Source organism: Suillus paluster (assembly GCF_016628075.1).
Source record: "Suillus paluster strain FC165 chromosome Unknown EDB91scaffold_58, whole genome shotgun sequence".
Taxonomy (NCBI): domain Eukaryota; kingdom Fungi; phylum Basidiomycota; class Agaricomycetes; order Boletales; family Suillaceae; genus Suillus; species Suillus paluster.
In genome coordinates, this window is record NW_024537618.1 from 153,322 (window position 1) to 171,217 (window position 17,896).

Here is a 17,896-nt window from a genome sequence, read left to right on the forward strand (position 1 = left end):
ATAGGATGTACGGTGCTGCTTTCAATTTGTATGCTGAGTCCATGTATAAAATGTCTTTATAGAGCTGAGACCTTTGGAGCAGAACTTGAACTTCCCTCCTGTATGGCCAGAAAGCTGCAATCCTATGCATTACTACTAGTACTAGGCTAATTGGCTGACTAGCGTATGCTAATGGTGAGGGATGGCAATACTGCATAAATATTAGAAGCATACTGTAACTCTCATTTGCCGACTGCATCTAATTACAAACAGCCATCGCGAAGTCAAGCTCGTACAGCGGGTGACCACCATTTTGGAGAGATGCAAGAGTTCCTTCAAGTGTTTATCTGCCAACTATCACAGTTGTGAGACCTACAAAGCTTCATCAGAATTGGAGTTCTCCTGCAATTTATTGTTGTTTGACGTTGTGATGCTGATGCTTTTACATTACTTTGTCTTTGGATATAATCTGCGCATATTTGCTTTGGTTTTGCCAAAAATATCTATTAAAAACATCTCCAGCCCGATTCTGTGATGGTCAGGTCTCTGAGAGACCTCCAATACTCCCAAGCTGCCTAAGGTGTACAGTCTTGTACAACATTGTACAAGTACCCCCTAGTTTGCTGATGCAAGCTTTGTTTACCCTAGCACATTACAAAGTTTATCATTGCATTACTTATGGTGACAGCCTATCCTAATGTCGACCTTGCATTTTGATGTTCCATGCTGCAGCTCCTGCCGTTCTGATGAGCACTGTAACACAGATACAAATTATTCACAACCAGTGGCAGCCTCAACTCGGTGGACTCGGAGATCCGAGTCTGTGGAGATCTTCGCCTGATTGATCACAGCCATACCCACCATTCCTGCTGCATTGCACAATGCATACTTCCTTGTCTGCAATATGTTATGGAAGCGCTCGATTTGGTTATACAATTCTAGGTTGCCAGTGCTCTGGGAAGCTGGATCTCTACCCGATGTCCTCTTTAGTGATGTGCATGGCCCGGCTTCAGGCTGTGGGCCAGGCCAAGCCAGGCCAAAGATCATGGCCTGACCATGGCTTTGGCCTGGCCTGAGGTACTGAAAAGCTGAAGCCGGCAGCCCAGGCCACGGCTTTGCATACTTAGTCAGCACGGTTACCAACCAGTTTGTTTCTCGGAACTCCCCTTGTGGACTACGTTGCTATCATATCAGAAGACCTGGTGAGTCGCAACATCCGTGCATCATTATAACTTACTTTCGTGTCATAGGTATATTTGTTGTTAGCAACTCATTTGCCTGTCAAGTGGCCGAGTCACCTGTGCCTCCCAACTCTCTCGCAACTCTCTCACCACACAAACCATAAAGTGGTTGAACATGAGTGTGTTTTTCGGCGCTAGGTCCAGCATGTCGAAAGCTGAAGGATCCGAGATGGGTACAAGGGGAGAGTGATTCTGTGCAAGCACAACCAAAAGTGGGACGAGTGAGCAACACTTTGACATCGGCTCGTGCTTGTCTATATTGCAAATCTTTATTTCTATGATCCGCTAATTTTCAATGTGTCTAGTATCCTAGTTTACTAAGTACTTGCTCATCACAGTGTCATGCACCCCCAATTGATATTTTTCACCACATTCTGTCCCTGCCTCATACTAGCCTCTGAATCCTGATGGTCAGCACAATCCACACAGACAACGAAGATGAACTCCATGTTGTTGTGCGCCCGGTGCGCAAAATAAAACCTACAGCTGCACTTCTCCAGCATTCAGAGAAGGCAGCCCTCCCTTCCCAAACGAAAGCAATCAACGACTTCCGTGCTGCTGAAGCTGCAAAACTTGCCACTGAATGCCAACTAGTTTCTGCTGACCAGACCGAAATTTCTCCTGCTCCTGAGAATAACAAAAGGGTATGGAGTGAAGGGATTTTTGACACTGACATTGAAAACAGTGATGATGAGCATGAAAATGCCTGTACAAATCCAAAATGTGAGTTCCTTCACATCTGTAAATGTATTTGATTTGATTTGAAAACAGAAAAACGAGTCCTTCAAGGCACTGTAACAGAAGACAGTGATGACGAGCGTGAAGACGAGCATGAAAATGCCCGTATAAATCCCAAATGTGAGTTCCTTTGCTTTTGTCAATGTATCCATTTTGCTCATTTGAAAACAGCAAAACGAGTCCGTCAAGCTGCTGTAATGGATCAAGAAGATGTCGACGAGGACAAAATTCTTGCCAATATCGATGTCCAGCCAATTACTGACCCTGGTCCCTCACAAGAGGATAAGACCCATGACCTTGATAGATTTTTTGGTAAACCTTTTGAGCGCACCGGTGCTAATGGAATAGTGAAAAAGCACCATAAATGCACAGTTTGCCTGTATGTCGTCTCACCTTTGTGTTGTCTTTATTATAAACCTTACATGTTCTACTTGCAGGGGTCACTGTATCATTGTGAACGAGCCAACTACACTACGTCAACACGCCGAAGCTCGATTTGTGGGGAAATATAGGAAATGGGCCAAGGCCAATGCCTTTACGTCGAAACTGCCTGGTGATGTTGCTGCTGAAAAAAAGAAGGTCATGCAAGCACAGCAAAGCATTGATGCGCATGTGACAGAGCGCAAGATTTTGGAATGGGTCATCCCTTACTCTGACCAGTTGTTTCGAAAAGCTGCCATTGAGTGGCTCATTGCGACAGACCAGGTATGTTAGTATCATAAACTACTACTACACTATGCTAATGATAATTATCCACAAGCCAATTCAGGCTCTCAAACATCCAAGGTTCAAGGAGATGGTGGATGTTGCCTCCCGTGCAACTCAAGGCATCAAAATCCCGGGTCGAAAGGCCACTCGAGCAGAGATCATGAGAATGTTCAAGAACCATCTAGCTCGACTAAAGAAGAAATTTAATGTAAGTACAATCCTCGACACCATCTGATATTGACTGATCCGATATACTCAGAGCGCTTCCATCAGCGGGGCTATCAATATCACATGCGATGCGTGGCAGGCGAGCAACACCGATGGATATTTTGCCGTGACAGGCCATTGGATCGAAGAAAACAATCCAGGACAGTGGGAATGCCAGAATGCATTGTTTGGATTCACAAAGGTGAATAACACGCACAATGGTAAATGCCTCAGTGGTGCGTTATTCAAGATTCTTGATCGGATTGGTGTCACGCAAAAGGTCAGTCAATTTATATGACAGCGCATCGTTGTTCTGATATCTCTTTAGCTTGGCCACATCACATGCGATAATGCCTCAAACAATGGAACTACACTAGAAGAATTTGCACGGGTGTATGAAGTGAGATACACCAAAATGTTTCCGTGGCACCAGCAAAGAATTAAGTGAGTCATTGTTGTTATTTACTTAATTAGTTCTACCACTAAACCATGGTTTTCATAGTTGCTTAGCTTACGTTATTAACCTCGCGATGCAGACCTTCCTCAGCACATACAGTAAAGCCCCCCATTACAGCCCTCATGATCCGAAAGGTCATGAACCCGACACATCGCAACACATGGATGATCGGGATGAAATTGGACTCATCCGCACTATTTGTGTCAAGGTATGTTAAAGTATCTACTATCTCTGTATCATATCTTGAACTCCTTCAGGAACGGTCATCCACACAACAAAAGGACCTCTACAGGAACATTCAGACTAAGGCAGGAGTGTCTCGGCCCACTCAACTCTTGATCGACATGAAAGTCTGGTGGTCATCAACATTTTTAATGCTTAACCACGCTGAAACAAATAAGGATGTAAGTTTGGTCCCGATATCTACTATGTACTCATTATATCTGAATGTTTGGTACAGCATGTTGATACATTTGTATATGAGATGGGTCGACAGGAGCGTAATTTGACAAAACGCACCAAGATTGATTTCCTACAGCTGTCGACCGCTGAATGGACTCATGTCGGACATTTTGCAGATCTTCTCTCATACGCTGACGTTGCTCAACAAGCATTTTCATCCGAAAAGGGCTCAACTTTACATCTCGCCATTCCAGCACTAGAAACCCTGCACAAGACTTGGTCTTCACGTGCTGAAAGAGCAAAATATGCTCGCTTCACACCCGCACTCACAGCCGCAACAGAGAAGGTGGATGAATATTATGAGAAGACAACAAATACACCAGCATATGTATTGGCCATGCGTGCGTGCAGATCTATAATTGAATTGATTTGTGCTAACTTTGATCATAACTTACAGTGCTTGATCCAACTGCGAAAATGTCGTACTTCAAGAAACAATGGCCTGAACATCTCCAAGATGACGTTCTTTCCTGTGCCGAGGCTGTGGTTAGTCATCTACCTTTATTTTTTTTCAATCTGATTCAAATTCATATTAAGTTCAAAGCACGTCATTCCGAGTTAAATGCAGCCATGTTGTTGTTGTCGTCACCAGAGCCTACAACTAGGAAAAGTAAAGCAGGCGCTCTGAAGAAGCTTATTTGAGAAGTTCTTAGTGACTCTGATGACGACAACTTGAGTAACACTGCTATCCCATCTGTCAGAGACCCGTCAAGACCATGGAGAGCCGAGTTCTTAAGCTATCTCGAGACTATTGAGGCTGTTCCACCTGCTGGAATGAGCACGATTCAGTGGTGGGGTGTGAGTATATCATTGCTACTCTAAAACTTGTCACTGATGTTAATGTGGCTTAAGATCAATGCACCGAGGTACCCGACATGGGCGTCACTTGCACGCGACTATCTCTCCATCATGACATCGTCTGTCTCAAGTGAACGAGCATTTTCACAAGGCGGAATCACAATCAGTAAACGACACAATCGACTCAAAGGTGATATAGTGGAAGCGCTCCAAAGTCTTAAATGCTCACTATGCAATGATCTTTTGTTTCGCAAGGCTGGGCCATCATCACTCATGGAAGAAGAACTCAATGACTCTGACACCGAAGCTGATATTTTGGAGAAGGAGGGTGATGTCGCAGACAACGAACATGGTTGGGACACATTCATTTTGGATGACGAGAACAACAGTGATGATGATATATCTGTATCTGAAATGTCAGATTACTAGCCTATATTAGTTTGCAAATGTACTTGTCGACTTTTTGCTCTGCAAGCCATGCTCAGGCCAAAGCCAAGCCGTGGCTTTGGCCTGGCTCTGGCTGACGGCCTGGCCTGAGATTTTTGAAAGCCAAAGCCGCCTCAAGCCAGGCCAAAGCCGTGGCTTTCAGGCCAAGCTGGGCCGGCACATCACTAGTCCTCTTGCTACTTACACGAGCATGCCAAACAGGTATTACACCATCATGCCATCATCTCAATCTGTTTTGTGCTCATTACAAGAGAGACTGTTTGGCTGAGGATAAGATGAAGACTAGCAGACAGCTCGTCAATCCCCACTTTCTTACTTAGTAATAGTATCAACCGAATGGTCGTGACAACGTCGTTTATCCTTTACTATGGACTCTGCAATACAGAAGGTTTGTCGCTGTCAACTTTTGGTGGCGATGATTGAACGTGCATTTTTACATTTGTTCCTTATGATTATTCTCAAATGGAAATTTTACTCGTACTTCTACATATAATTGGGATATTCACCCTATGTAACCATTGTCATAACAAGCTATCAAGCACAGCCTGGCCCTCAATCATATATCAGGACGAGATGATACAATCTTTCCTCGAGGCCCTGGTGAGTCTCCTAGTCATGGTGTTGAGGCTACAGGACGGCATAAGCAGACGCTGAGCGTAACGTCGAGCAGACCTCGTGAAGGTGTCGTATGGTTGCATGCAAAAAAGAGCGCGGACGTTGAGAATGGTGTTGTTTCGGGCTGCCAGATATTGAACTGGCTCTCCGTCCTGGATGAATTGTCTGGGATGTACTCTTTCACCTCTTTTGTGAATCATGGGAGAGCCCTAGATCCCGACGATCCTTGTTGACACCTTGAAGATAGTGCGGGTTGCTAAAGACCTACTCCGAATAATGAAAAACCCTACTCAATAACAGTTTATTTTGCCAGTTTATTTTTTTGAGTGAGCAGGACGAAATAAACTGGAATAAACTGTCAAGTAAGGTTTGATGTGCATTCGTGTTGTGGAGAGTGAAATAGGAGCCGCCGACCGACTTGCCGAGAGACTCTGCAAATGAACACTCATGGCGCGTGATACCTCAGTGCATCGACAACGACGTTGACGTCAGCACCAACGGATCAGCGAGAGAGAATCTACTACGAAACTCTTGGAAACTCTCACAGTTGTGCTTCTTGCTGAGGCGAAAGACTCCGGGGATCAGCTCATTGCTGTTTCACTTGCATTGGTGGCCTTGGACCACCGTCGACAGGACAGACGAAATGGTAGGTGCGGTAGATGAGGACCATATGACCAACAGAAGTCCGAGGATTTCTTTGACACCCTCCTTAATGTCTCGTCAGACAGGACGTTCAAAGTCTGGCTGCGGTGAGTTGTTTTTTTCATATACTTCAATTCCTGACTTAAATAATACTGCGTAGTATGGACCACAGGACTTTCTGGTATTTGCACGATCTCATCAGCGACGATCCCACGTTCTATCCATCCATGAGTGGCGGTCGACCCCAGCGCCCTATAAAATATCAACTCGCAACATTTCTATGTCGTGTAGGTGCCGAAAATGCACTGAAAACAGCGTCTGTCGTGGTGATTGCTGAAGGAACTGTTTATCTTTACACTGAACGTGTGTGCATGGCATTTCACCGCCTTCGCTCTCGATTCCTGACATGGCCTGGTCCTGTCCGACGTCAGCAGTTGTCTGATGCAATGGACGAGTGGGGTTTTCCCGGCTGTATTGGCATAGGGGATGGTAGCTATATCAGACTCCAAGACAAGCCTTTGTGGAATCCTTTTGCTTACTACTGTCGCAAGAAATTCTATGCTATAAGTTCATTTATTTTTGTACGAGAATATGCCAGCCATGTCATTAGCTTATTGTGCAGGCTATGTGTGATCACCATGCAATGTTCACGTCCTACAAGTTTGGTTGGCCAGGCTGTGTTCAAGACAGCAGGGTGTTCAGAAACTCGCACCTGTGGTGAAACAGAGGCAAATATTTCAATACCCATGAATATATCCTCGTCGACAAAGGCATTTTCAAGCTGTCATTACATGTGCAATTTGTAATATTTACTGCAGGATATCCTCTCACCAAGTTCTCTATCTGACCATTTCACGACCATGACCTTACCAACGACCCAGTCAAAGTGACCCGTCGCAAAAATTGGAATCGAAAGTTGTCCTCTCTGCGAATCTTCATTGAGCATGCATTCGGTCGACTCAAAGGTCATTTTCCCACCCTACGATGTATGCCTGGTCAGAATTTGCAGGATATGTATTGCATTCTCGAGGCTCTGATGATCGTTCACAATATTGTTGAAGGTCTTGGGGATGACCCAACAAGCATTGATGGATTTTATGGGGATGAAGACGAGAATGTAACAGGAGTCTGAGGAGAGGCAGAGGAACACCCAGACTTAGAGGGGGATGATTTATTTTGCACAGGCCTGCTACGTCGAAAAAACCTCCTTGATTATTCTTGTATGTAGGCACATTACATCATGTTGCTTCTTTCTCCCATCAGCTCGTCAAGAAGCTTCTCTCCATATGCATGAACACGTGGATTTGTATTACCAACCATCAGCATGCAGCGATCCCACTGTTTGTCGAATGCATCCTGTCGTTCACATTCTGCTTGCCTTGCTGCAGCCTCACAATGTTCAGCACGTTCCTCCTCATCCCTTTTGTCCTTCTTTTGAGCAAGCTCTATATTGTTGGCATCAAGCTGTGCTTGCCTTTTGTCTCGCTCCTCAATTCGTCCAATGACTTGCTGAAGCAGTTGTGAGGTGTCACCATCATAGGATTCCGAGCGTTTGATCCGTTTTTTCATGGGTGAGGCATCTTCATCAGATAGAGGGGTAGCTGAATGATATTCACGATGACGGATGACGCTCTCATCATTGCGAGCACTGTTTGTACATCAGCACTTGAACTTTGTATGGATTTTGTACGCACACTGCATCAATTAACTGGTAAATTTTGGACTTTGCAAACTCGTCCAACACCTTAGCGGAGAATTCACCAGAACCTCTCTTCCGTTTTTTAGCACTCAATGGCTTACACTCGGCATCTGACCCATCTTCGTCTCCATCTCCTCCACCAGTATGTTCCTCCCTTTCACGGACTGCTTTGTACTTCTCCCAGGCCTGACCATGCCAGAAATTACGAACCTGTTCAGATGTCACCCGACCCTTCAACAAATTCCCAGAGATCTGATGTACAGGTAAGTTCCATGTACGAGACACTCAACTGCCACTCACATTATTCCAGTAGTGCGCTTGGTTAACTTTAAAACTAGGCCAGCGCTCTGGCGACGTCACATACTCGACAACTTTAACTTTGTTGTCGTCAGTGAGTCCTCGTATGCTCTCTGACTTCACAGGAGTTTTGATTTTTGAGTCTTTGATTGCCTCGGGACTCAATTTTGCGATTTCGCTGTCCGAACCACCATGGTCTCGACGACCTGCAGGCCCAGACTTGCTACCTGCACCCTTGGTGCGTGTTTTCTTTTTGTTGGTGTCCGACTTGGGCTTTTTGGCCTGTGCCCGGCGGGGAGCTTTCGATGGAGGCTTCTCAACGCTAGACACGATAGCCTCCGTTGGACTTGGACCTGTGGGTAATGTTGTTGCGGGACTGTTCGATGGTAGTGGTGTGGTGTCTCCAGAGACGGCACTGGCGTGAACTTGGGTTCCATAGTGCTAATGTAGGAGTAAGTTTTGCAAATCATGCTGGGGGTTTTGCTGATCTGCGATGCGACTAGGACTCGGAGAAAAATTTGCATAAAGATCTTCGAGATAGCCACCCGGTGTGCTGGTGGTGAGTAGGGATGAAATTGGTGGGAGGGTATAGTTTTGTGAGTGTTGGTGCTGATCTCGATGCTTGCGCGGAGAACGACGCATCCCAGTTATCGGGTCAACAGCATAGTTGAGTTCAGCGGGTGCAGAGAGCTGATCGGAAAAATCGGGGGTTTGCAAAAGAGAGATGTGGTCCCATGAAGCAAGCTCGAGTGCGAGCTTCTGTTGTCCGTCTTCGCTCCAGTAGTCACTCATACTCGATGCTGGTATACTTTTGCTCCTCATCAATCGTACTTCAGCTGCTCGGCATCACAATCACTCTCAGTTCACTCCGACAACTTCGCGTATGAAATAAACTGGCAAATAAACTGCCACTCAATAACGCTGTCAGTTTATTTCCCACCGCTTATCGTTTGAGCAGCAAATAAACTGGTGAAATAAACTGTTATTGAGTAGGGTTAAAGTAAGGTCTTCTCGATATTCCCATTTTTCTTCTGCTGATCTTCTGCTGACAACAGTGGCAACTTTCATCCGGAACTCCGTGACATCGTGCGTTCACCGGCTAACATCGATGGCTTCAAACTAAATATTTGACTCGTAAGCCATCGACTCTATCGAGGTATCTCACCCCTAGGTTTTTATACATCACAATGCTTCGAAACATGGCGTCGATTGTCGATGCGCACTATCAGGTATTATCATACGTTCACCGCTAGGGAGGGAAGATACCACGGACATTTGGCTTCAAGGAAGAGCCAGAGTTTTATGAATAATGTTGTACGTCCGGAATGTTTGCGATCGTTCCGCGGCGCACGATCGAACATGTTCAGGACGTATTAATCCTCGAAAGTGGACCAACCTGGCCAGTTCGGAACACTCAAAGTATTCATTTATGAGTGGCCAATCTCCAGTGACTTGCTCACACATCGGACTAGAAAACCGACGGATTACCGTGATGATGAAGGAAACATTGTGTCTGCTATAACAGTTAGAAAAAAGAACTTTCTTTCTACAGACACCACCGCTAAAAATTACTTGGTTGTATTTGTTGTGTAAAAACAGAGCGGGGCGACAGAGCGGCCAGATGATGATCGGATCTGCCGCGTCTGCAGAACTAGCCGGTGACCGCGGAGGGGAGAAAGGCACAGGAGGACACGACCCGATGGAAAGACAAAGAAAAGCAGGTCTATTGAAATATGCTGATCCTGATACGAAGAGGACACAGTAGAGAGCGGCTAGGATAGGAATGGTGGGCAGGGCGATAGAATTCTACAACAGTGAGCTACATTACCTGCGCGTTCCACACAGCGAGAGATGGTCGGGTGTTTCATCTCGTCTAGCATGTTCCAGTAAAAGATTCGGCAAAACATGCGATGTCTCTCACGGCATCGTACCCGGCAGCCTTCGAGTCGACAGGGATGCTGCTGCCCATGACTGATCGGCACTAGATCGACACTACGGTCAACGACAAACTTTTGTTGTGCACTGGATGATTAGCGCTTACGCCCGCCGATCAGTCCCTTTATGGCACAAAATTAAAGAGGCTGTCGTGTCCACTGTGATACTCTGGAGATGCACATACTTAGCCTTCAATCAAGACGGACGCAGCAAAAATGTTACCACACATGTGATCTAGCGTGTTCTGCCCCCTCCGTTGCAATCGCAACTTCCGGAGATGACGGCGTTGTCCAGTTCCCAATAATATCAGGAATTTGTTTCGGGCACCAGTACTTGTGACTACAAATGCCGATCCGAAGAATCATTTTAATTTTGAGTGTGACGAGAGCGAGCGTCCAATAGGCTACTTGTAGACTCTGCGTGCGATCGCAGGCCGTTCTGGCCCATCATCTGGCAGGATGTACGGCAGAGCAGCGCAATTAGCCTCCCACGAGGATTGAATGCTATCGCCGAAGATGGACAACGTACTGCTGACTCACTGAGTAATACCAAGTGACATGGGACTACAGATCTGTTGATCAGAATCCGAAGCCTGGATTGAAAATTTTCACCTTTGAATGTTTCGTAACCGTACACTGGCCTGATCAACAGAGAATGCATAAAAGCAAGGCAAAAAAGACGAACCAGTATCCTCTCAAGCATCCTATCATCTCCACCCACCGAGCTCAGTAGACCATTCTCAATCAGCTTTTATCACCTAAAATGATCGCCAGTATTCTCGCTCTCCTTCCGTTTGCCCTCTTTGCTGTTGCTCAGAGCAGCCAGTGTGACACTGGTACCATTCAGTGCTGCGAGAGCTCTACCAGCGTGAGTTCTGAATTTTGCAAGACCTGCAATGAAGTTCTCATTAAAAAAACTTGTAGTATTCAACGGCTCAGGGGATGTACCCTCTGTACGGCATCGCCAACGTTGCTGCAGCGGTGGACGCTGTTGTGGGTCTCACATGCTCCGGCGTCACCGTCGTCGGCACTTCAAGTGGCTGTGTCGCCAACCAGCAGCCACTGTGCTGCGAGGACAACAGCTACGTGAGTGCCAAATGTTCCACGATTTTAGATCTCAACTAACGTACCCTCTCCAGAATGGTGTCATCAGCCTTGGCTGCACTCCTATCAATGTCAACGCTTGAACGGATTATGGCGTGAGGATGCAGGTGCTCTCTGAGACAGTAATACCATACTTTGAACGTTATTCTTGTCAATGCGTTGCCTGCTATGCACTCGTCAGTAAAAGTACCATGATACCTATCTATTTACCAATGAAAGTTATTCTCTTACCTTATGACCGAAAAGAGCGTGTGCAGGCTTCCTACTTGGATGATTGTGGCCACTATGGCGCTAGATCTGTTCAACTATTCTTCACATGCAAAACTCACACGCACAGACGCCACACACACACAAACGAGACGCACACACATAATCACTCCGTCGCATACACACTCTCGTACCGTAGAAAAATTAGTACTGCACTATTAGATCTGACATGATTCGATAATCAATTTATATTGTAGACAAGGCTGCTGATGAAGGGTTCTATAAACGAATCTTTTAAGGCCCGGCTGGTAGACGAGATGGAGCGATGAGAAGTGAGTAGGTCTCGGAGTGAAACGCACTGAGAGTCGCCAGCATTGGCAGCAAAGCCTCGAATCTTTTTAAGGCCTGGCCGGTGGACGAGGCGGAGTGATGAGAAGTGAGTAGGTCTCGGAGTGATGATCAATTTATATTGCAGACAAGGCTGCTAATGAAGGGTTCTATAAGCGCCAATCAAGTAGAGTCCAAGGGCAAAAAAAACGCACCGAAGCCGCCAGCATTGGCAGCAAAGCCTCGGCTGGTGGACGAGAGCGAGAAAAGAAGACGGAAAGCTGCCAGTATTGGTGTCAAAAAGATGTTCGCGCTGGGTGGATCCTTGATGTAAGTGTCGATGAGAAGGGCCATCCAGGCTATACTGTTAAAATTAAGCATAATACTCACTGATTAGAAACGGTATGGTTTTGTAAGTTTGTTTGTAAACCATCAATCCCCTACAATTAAGCTTAATGGCTTCTGACTCCTTTGGTGATTAGCTTGATGGCTTCTGATTCCTTTGGTGATTCTCAGGCTTCCAAGAATAGCACTACCACCGGAAAAATCACCCAATTGGGATATTCCAATAATCTCACTATTCCCACATACCTCCCTGGCTCTACTGCTGCACCAGAGCTTTCCCCTTGCTCACTCATGTATATAAGTAGTAGAATGGCATGTACATACATAAAATGATACAATAGACCGCTTTTTTCATTGTCTGAGAGCTTGTACAGCAGTCTACAGTGCTGACTACAATATGTGCATCCCAGGACTAAAACATATTTGATATTTTGCCCCTTTAGCAGGGAAGCAATTCTGACTGTATATATCATATATTATAGTGTTAATGAATATATTACACCGCTTATTTGAGCCTCTGAAGTGTCCTACATCAGTAGATATGTTAAATTCATGAATACCTCTCAAAGAACATAAACCAGTTCGCATTTTTTAGTGTTTAGGTATATAGACTGGTGAATATTATTTCTAACATCTCTTCACTAGTATATACAATATATCAAGAGTATATGTCAGTAGGATCAGTCCCTGGTTTGTGAATGGCAGCATCTCACAATGCTGAAAATTTTCAGACATGGTCATGATCCCAGTGGCGTAGATGGTACATCACAGGGCAAATGTGTGGTTCTATGTCCAGCATGTCTGCAGCTGGGGAAGAATCTACCTGATGGTTGGCAAACTGCCATGAAAGCAAAACAGTATGTAGTCCTACATAAATTAATCACAGTGAGAGGCTGATGTCATTAGGTGGTTGTATGCAGTATTTTTAGCAATTGACACAAACTTTCAGTTGAAGAGACAGAATGTGTCAAGTGATCAAGCAGACCCTAGCCTTTCAAAAGGCTGGGCATACTTCATTGAGGAGAAGGACTACAAGGCCTTCCTGGCTGAACATCTCAATGATGCACAGGAGGTATGTGACCCATTGATTAGTAACTTGATGTCTACTCACACTGTCTTACAGAAAAGCATGTGTTCAAGTCACAACACTGTCAATATGGCAGATACAAAACAGTCGCAAGGGCTTGCTGCTACAGGCGTTGGCACAGTAGACTGTGCCCATCATAATTTTAAATGGCTGAATGGAGTTGGGGATTTGCAGAAAGGCAAGAAGTAAGTTATGGTCCCACTGTGCTCATATGTGCCATGTCTTATCATGCACTTAACAGGTATATCAACATGGATTATTTGTTTTTCTCAACTTTGCGTGGTACACAGCTCAAGATGCTTAATGTATCATATGATATTGCATGCCAATGGCACAAAAACCTCTGGCCTGCATGAAGTCCTTCCCTCAATCCCTCGGCTTAGACTATCTTACAAAGGTTATATGCTTCTTCATACCAAAATTCCACCTCCCCGCTGTGGGTACAACAAGTGCAGCGGAGAGAAATCAATCTACTACACAGTTGGGTCTTTGCTGCCTACTGCCTCACTTGAGAGCAAGCACGTTTGACCCTAAAGGGGATTGCTACTGGGGAGTACTAGTCCCTGTCTAAATGACCCTAATCAACCCTCCTGCAGGTAGGATGAGGATCCACAAAAATGCGGAACAAGCAGAACAAGCAGAACAAGCGGAACAAGCAGAACTCACACGGAACAAGCAGAACCCGAGCAGAACTCAAGCGGAATGGAAAGGAATGAAACGGAACTCAAATGGATAAAGCACGGAACGTACTGATTCGTCGGAACTCGCAGGCGAAGTCGAAGGAAGTATATCACAAGGTTAGATTGATAGTGGGCATAAGTCAAAGCGATCCTCTAGTAAGGTGAAGGAAAAGTGGGAAGGTAAAAGATGGGATTCGATAAAAATACCCCCAAGCCCTGAGTACCACTACTTAAAGGGAAGATTATTTTTAAGGAACACTGAGGTACAGGTAGTAAGTCTCTCAGGAAGCGGAAGTGAAGGCAGGCAGTGTACATGGGCGCAATACTCCAGAATAGGGGTCCGTGCCATAAGGGCATGTGTCAGTTTGATCCGGATAACGTTAGGAACAGCAGGAAGAGGGATACAGCGTACCAATGGACCTGGAAGGATGGGGGCAGGACATGCGAAGGTTGTCCGACGATGCGCGGGAATATCGGATAGTGCGGGCGAGTTCTGAAGGATGTGTGGGAATGCAGAACCCATCGGACGATGCGTGGGAAATGCGGAATGTGCGGAATATGCGGAACTGATGTGAGATGATGCGGAAAGGACGGGGTTTTACACCTACAGTGGGGGAATTCCCCACACCGCGCATGTTGGAAAATATCAGACAGTCTTCTTGTTTAACTTCATGTGGTTTGTCGGCCGAATGGATGGTGAGGCTCCAGAGAGAGGCTGGTCAAATATCAACCCCATGGCCTTGAGTACAAAGGCAATGGGTCCTGGCTGTCGCTGTGACACACTAGATGACCACTTCGGAGACTGGAACTGGAAAAAGACTGTTGGGTTGGGCACATCTCTCCTCCACAAGATGAGGGGTGCTCTTACTGAGAAGGCTGCACATGAAGTTGCATTTGAGGAATTCAATGTTGCTATAACTCCTCAGCATTGCTCTGCATGGTTGGCAGAAATGAAGACTTGGGAAGAGAATCCAAATGACACCTCAATCCCTAATCCACTCGAGGCAAAAGCTATGGGTGAGTATTTTCTGTTATTCTACAGAGATCTTGGACTAACAATTTTGTTTAGCTATAACACAAGCGGGAGTACAACTATAGCTCGTGGAGCTAGAGGCTGAGGAGCTTTGGTGAGGTATAGACTCCTCTTTGCACCCAGAAATTTCACCCAGCATGCTCATTGCTTCTGGGATGGACCTTGAAGAGGAACAGTAAGTAATTGCCCTCTGATAGTCATAAATAAGCTGACAGAGTTTGAAGGTGCCGTTTGGGCAATACTGTCGAGTCAATGGGTCAACATGCTACTGACACGCAGAAAGGCAACCTCATGCGAATGCGGAACTTGCTCCGTCATTGGATCAATATGTGGTGTTGCGCGCAGGTCCTTTACATCCCAGCCGTTCAAAGTCTTATTGATCATGCAGCTGCATGCAAGAGCCATGAGAATACTGAATGTATGCAGCTATGGCTACCTTCACAGCTGAAGACTAAGCCATGCGATCCACACCTATGAGACGACGAATGGGAATTGCGCTATGCACAGGCCTACAATGCACTGGAAGAACTTCGGCAGTGCCTGCGGATTCATTGCTCACTCCTAACATTCAAAAGAGAATGGATGTGTGGCCAGGGTGCAAACACTTGAGGTCAGAACACTCTTGCTTGTGTCCACCGAAGGTGCACTGCCTAGGTGAAACAATACAGGTTGGTGTGGACAGCACTCAAGGCCCTAGCTACGATTATGAAGAAGAAAGATTGGCAGGGCAGGTTGCAAGAACTGGCAGACGATCACATCAAGCCCCTCGTGGATCCGTTTGCTACTGGCGAAGGGAGATGTCACATATCGTGGATTTGGATGATGGATGGTATTGATCATGGCAATGAAGGTGACAATGACAGTAAGCACTTGTCGTGATCTATATTTTGTGAGCTGACATGCTACAAGGTGTATGAATTGAGTGGTGCAAAAGTCGTGCAAGGGCACTGCGATGGTTGGAAGAGGTGAAATTACTGAGGGAAGAGATGCACAGGGTGCTGCAATTTTTTGCCTGGCAGGGAGCATAGTGGAAGGACAGGGAAATGGGCATATTGGGGAGTGTGCTGCTGATGTAGCAGGTTTGTGAGCTTATGCTGCCCAACAGGCTAACATCCGTCGCAGGCTTGCTAGCCATTTTCGTGTCCTATGGGCACCTTTTCTTTTACCAGAAGATCTCATTGATGCACCACCTCAATTGGCCAAGCACTTGTTACTGGACCTCTTGATTCCCAACATTCCCTAACCTGCACTGTGCCTGATCACTGTTCCTAGTAGTACTGTACATTGTGTTTATAAAATCTCATCCATCACCAGCTTTCATTTGATGTTCAAGTTAAGTTACCAATGACTAGGCTGGAAAATTGACTGAAATACAAATGACCGAACTACTGGTACTGTAATTGGCTGAGCTATGGACTGTGGGTCTGCTACTTAGCATGTTGTAATGCATTGAAAAACCGGCTAAGGAGAATACTAGATGCATAATAACTACAGGGACTGGTGTGCGAGAAGATGCACAAAAGAAGATCGGGGGCCTCTCACCTGTTGCCCCAGATTTTATCAACATTGTCCTACGTGACGCAGAGTTTTGGCCTGCCATCGAACAAGGCATCAAGGTCATGAAGCCGATTGTTGACCTTATTGGAGATGAGGAGTCCTGTTGTGGGTTTTGGTTGCTACTGCAATATCAGCGCAACTGCAGCCAATTCAAGTGCATTTGACTTTATAGGGGAAGCAGTGCAATGCAAACCATGAACAACAAGTTGTACTGTCCAACCTAATAGTTGATGTCAATGCCAATGCCAATGCAAACTCGGCCGAGCGAATGTTGAGCAAAGAGTGAGTGAAACTGAGCAAAGTGGAGAGGCCCTGAGTGGACCTGAGTGATGAATGAGTGGGATAGAGGAGGTGTGTGCATAGTACAATGAGCGAACATTTCAGAGAGTTGGCCAACAACTCAATGAGAAATCACACAAGAAATCATTCCAAGTGAGAATTTTGCTCCAGAAACTACTAAGAACATGGGTGGAATATATAGTAAATGAGACTAAGCGATGAAGGGGAACTTTGGGTTGCTTAAGATGCCTCATGGATTGCTAAATACTTGTTTCTCTGTGTCCATGTAATAAGGTGTGAGGTGGGGCGATAAAAGGCTGATAAGCGGTCCGATTATGTGAATGGGGATGGAAAGCAATCAAAGTAAGAGATATACATACCAGTAGACGACAGGCCAATGACATGAGATGATGGACAGTGACTGATTGCATGTGTGGATGATGTCTGACTTGGATCGATCATGACCAACTTGGCCGATCATCAGCCAATGTTGATGTGGAGTGGCAGCGTGTGAAAGTGGGTCGGAGAGGATCAGAAAGATAGGGGATACTAGCTTAGTAGTGATCGGCTTCCTACACCATGAATCATCACTCACTTCATGCATGCTTGGGCTAATTCAGCTTGCGAAAACAATCTCTCAATTGCCAATTGAAGATGGAGATGATACCAATTTCTGGCGACATGCAAAAGCTGTCTTCAACCGTTGTTTTTTCACAATGAACACAAAAACTCACAGTCTCGCACTATTCTTACACCCAATGTGCCATAAACTCACAATTTTGCAAGCAGCAAATGGGTGTGCATTCAAGTTCATGGTGGAGGTAGCTCTCAACATTGCCAAACAATGGTGATGGAGCAAACAGCTCGCAAAAATGCTCGTCGCTGACTTGAAAGAGTATCACAAATGCTCTGGAGTATTTTCTGGAGGGCAAGCTGATGCACTTGATTGGTTGGAAACCCTCCCAGTCAGTGCCGAGCGCTGTCCATTGAAGGTGTTTGCAATCATAATCCACTTGATTGTACCTCATGCTGCCAATGTCAAGCATTATTTCT

General features: G+C 45.7%; 2 protein-coding genes across 2 annotated transcripts; one reads left to right on the forward strand and one right to left on the reverse strand.

Annotated features, from left to right (window-relative positions):
* Positions 1-7,527: 7,527 nt before the first annotated feature.
* Positions 7,528-9,082, reverse strand: EDB91DRAFT_1349084 (uncharacterized protein; the record flags this gene model as incomplete). The annotated part of the gene is made up of 4 exons (XM_041326002.1): positions 7,528-7,942; positions 7,989-8,245; positions 8,294-8,715; positions 8,791-9,082. 4 exons carry the CDS (start codon positions 9,080-9,082, stop codon positions 7,528-7,530), a joined length of 1,386 nt encoding a protein of 461 aa, XP_041173919.1.
* A 1,905-nt stretch (positions 9,083-10,987) lies between these two features.
* Positions 10,988-11,411, forward strand: EDB91DRAFT_1251789 (fungal hydrophobin; the record flags this gene model as incomplete). The annotated part of the gene is made up of 3 exons (XM_041323427.1): positions 10,988-11,092; positions 11,149-11,310; positions 11,364-11,411. The coding sequence occupies 3 exons, from the start codon at positions 10,988-10,990 to the stop codon at positions 11,409-11,411; spliced, it is 315 nt and encodes a 104-aa protein (XP_041173920.1).
* Positions 11,412-17,896: the final 6,485 nt, after the last annotated feature.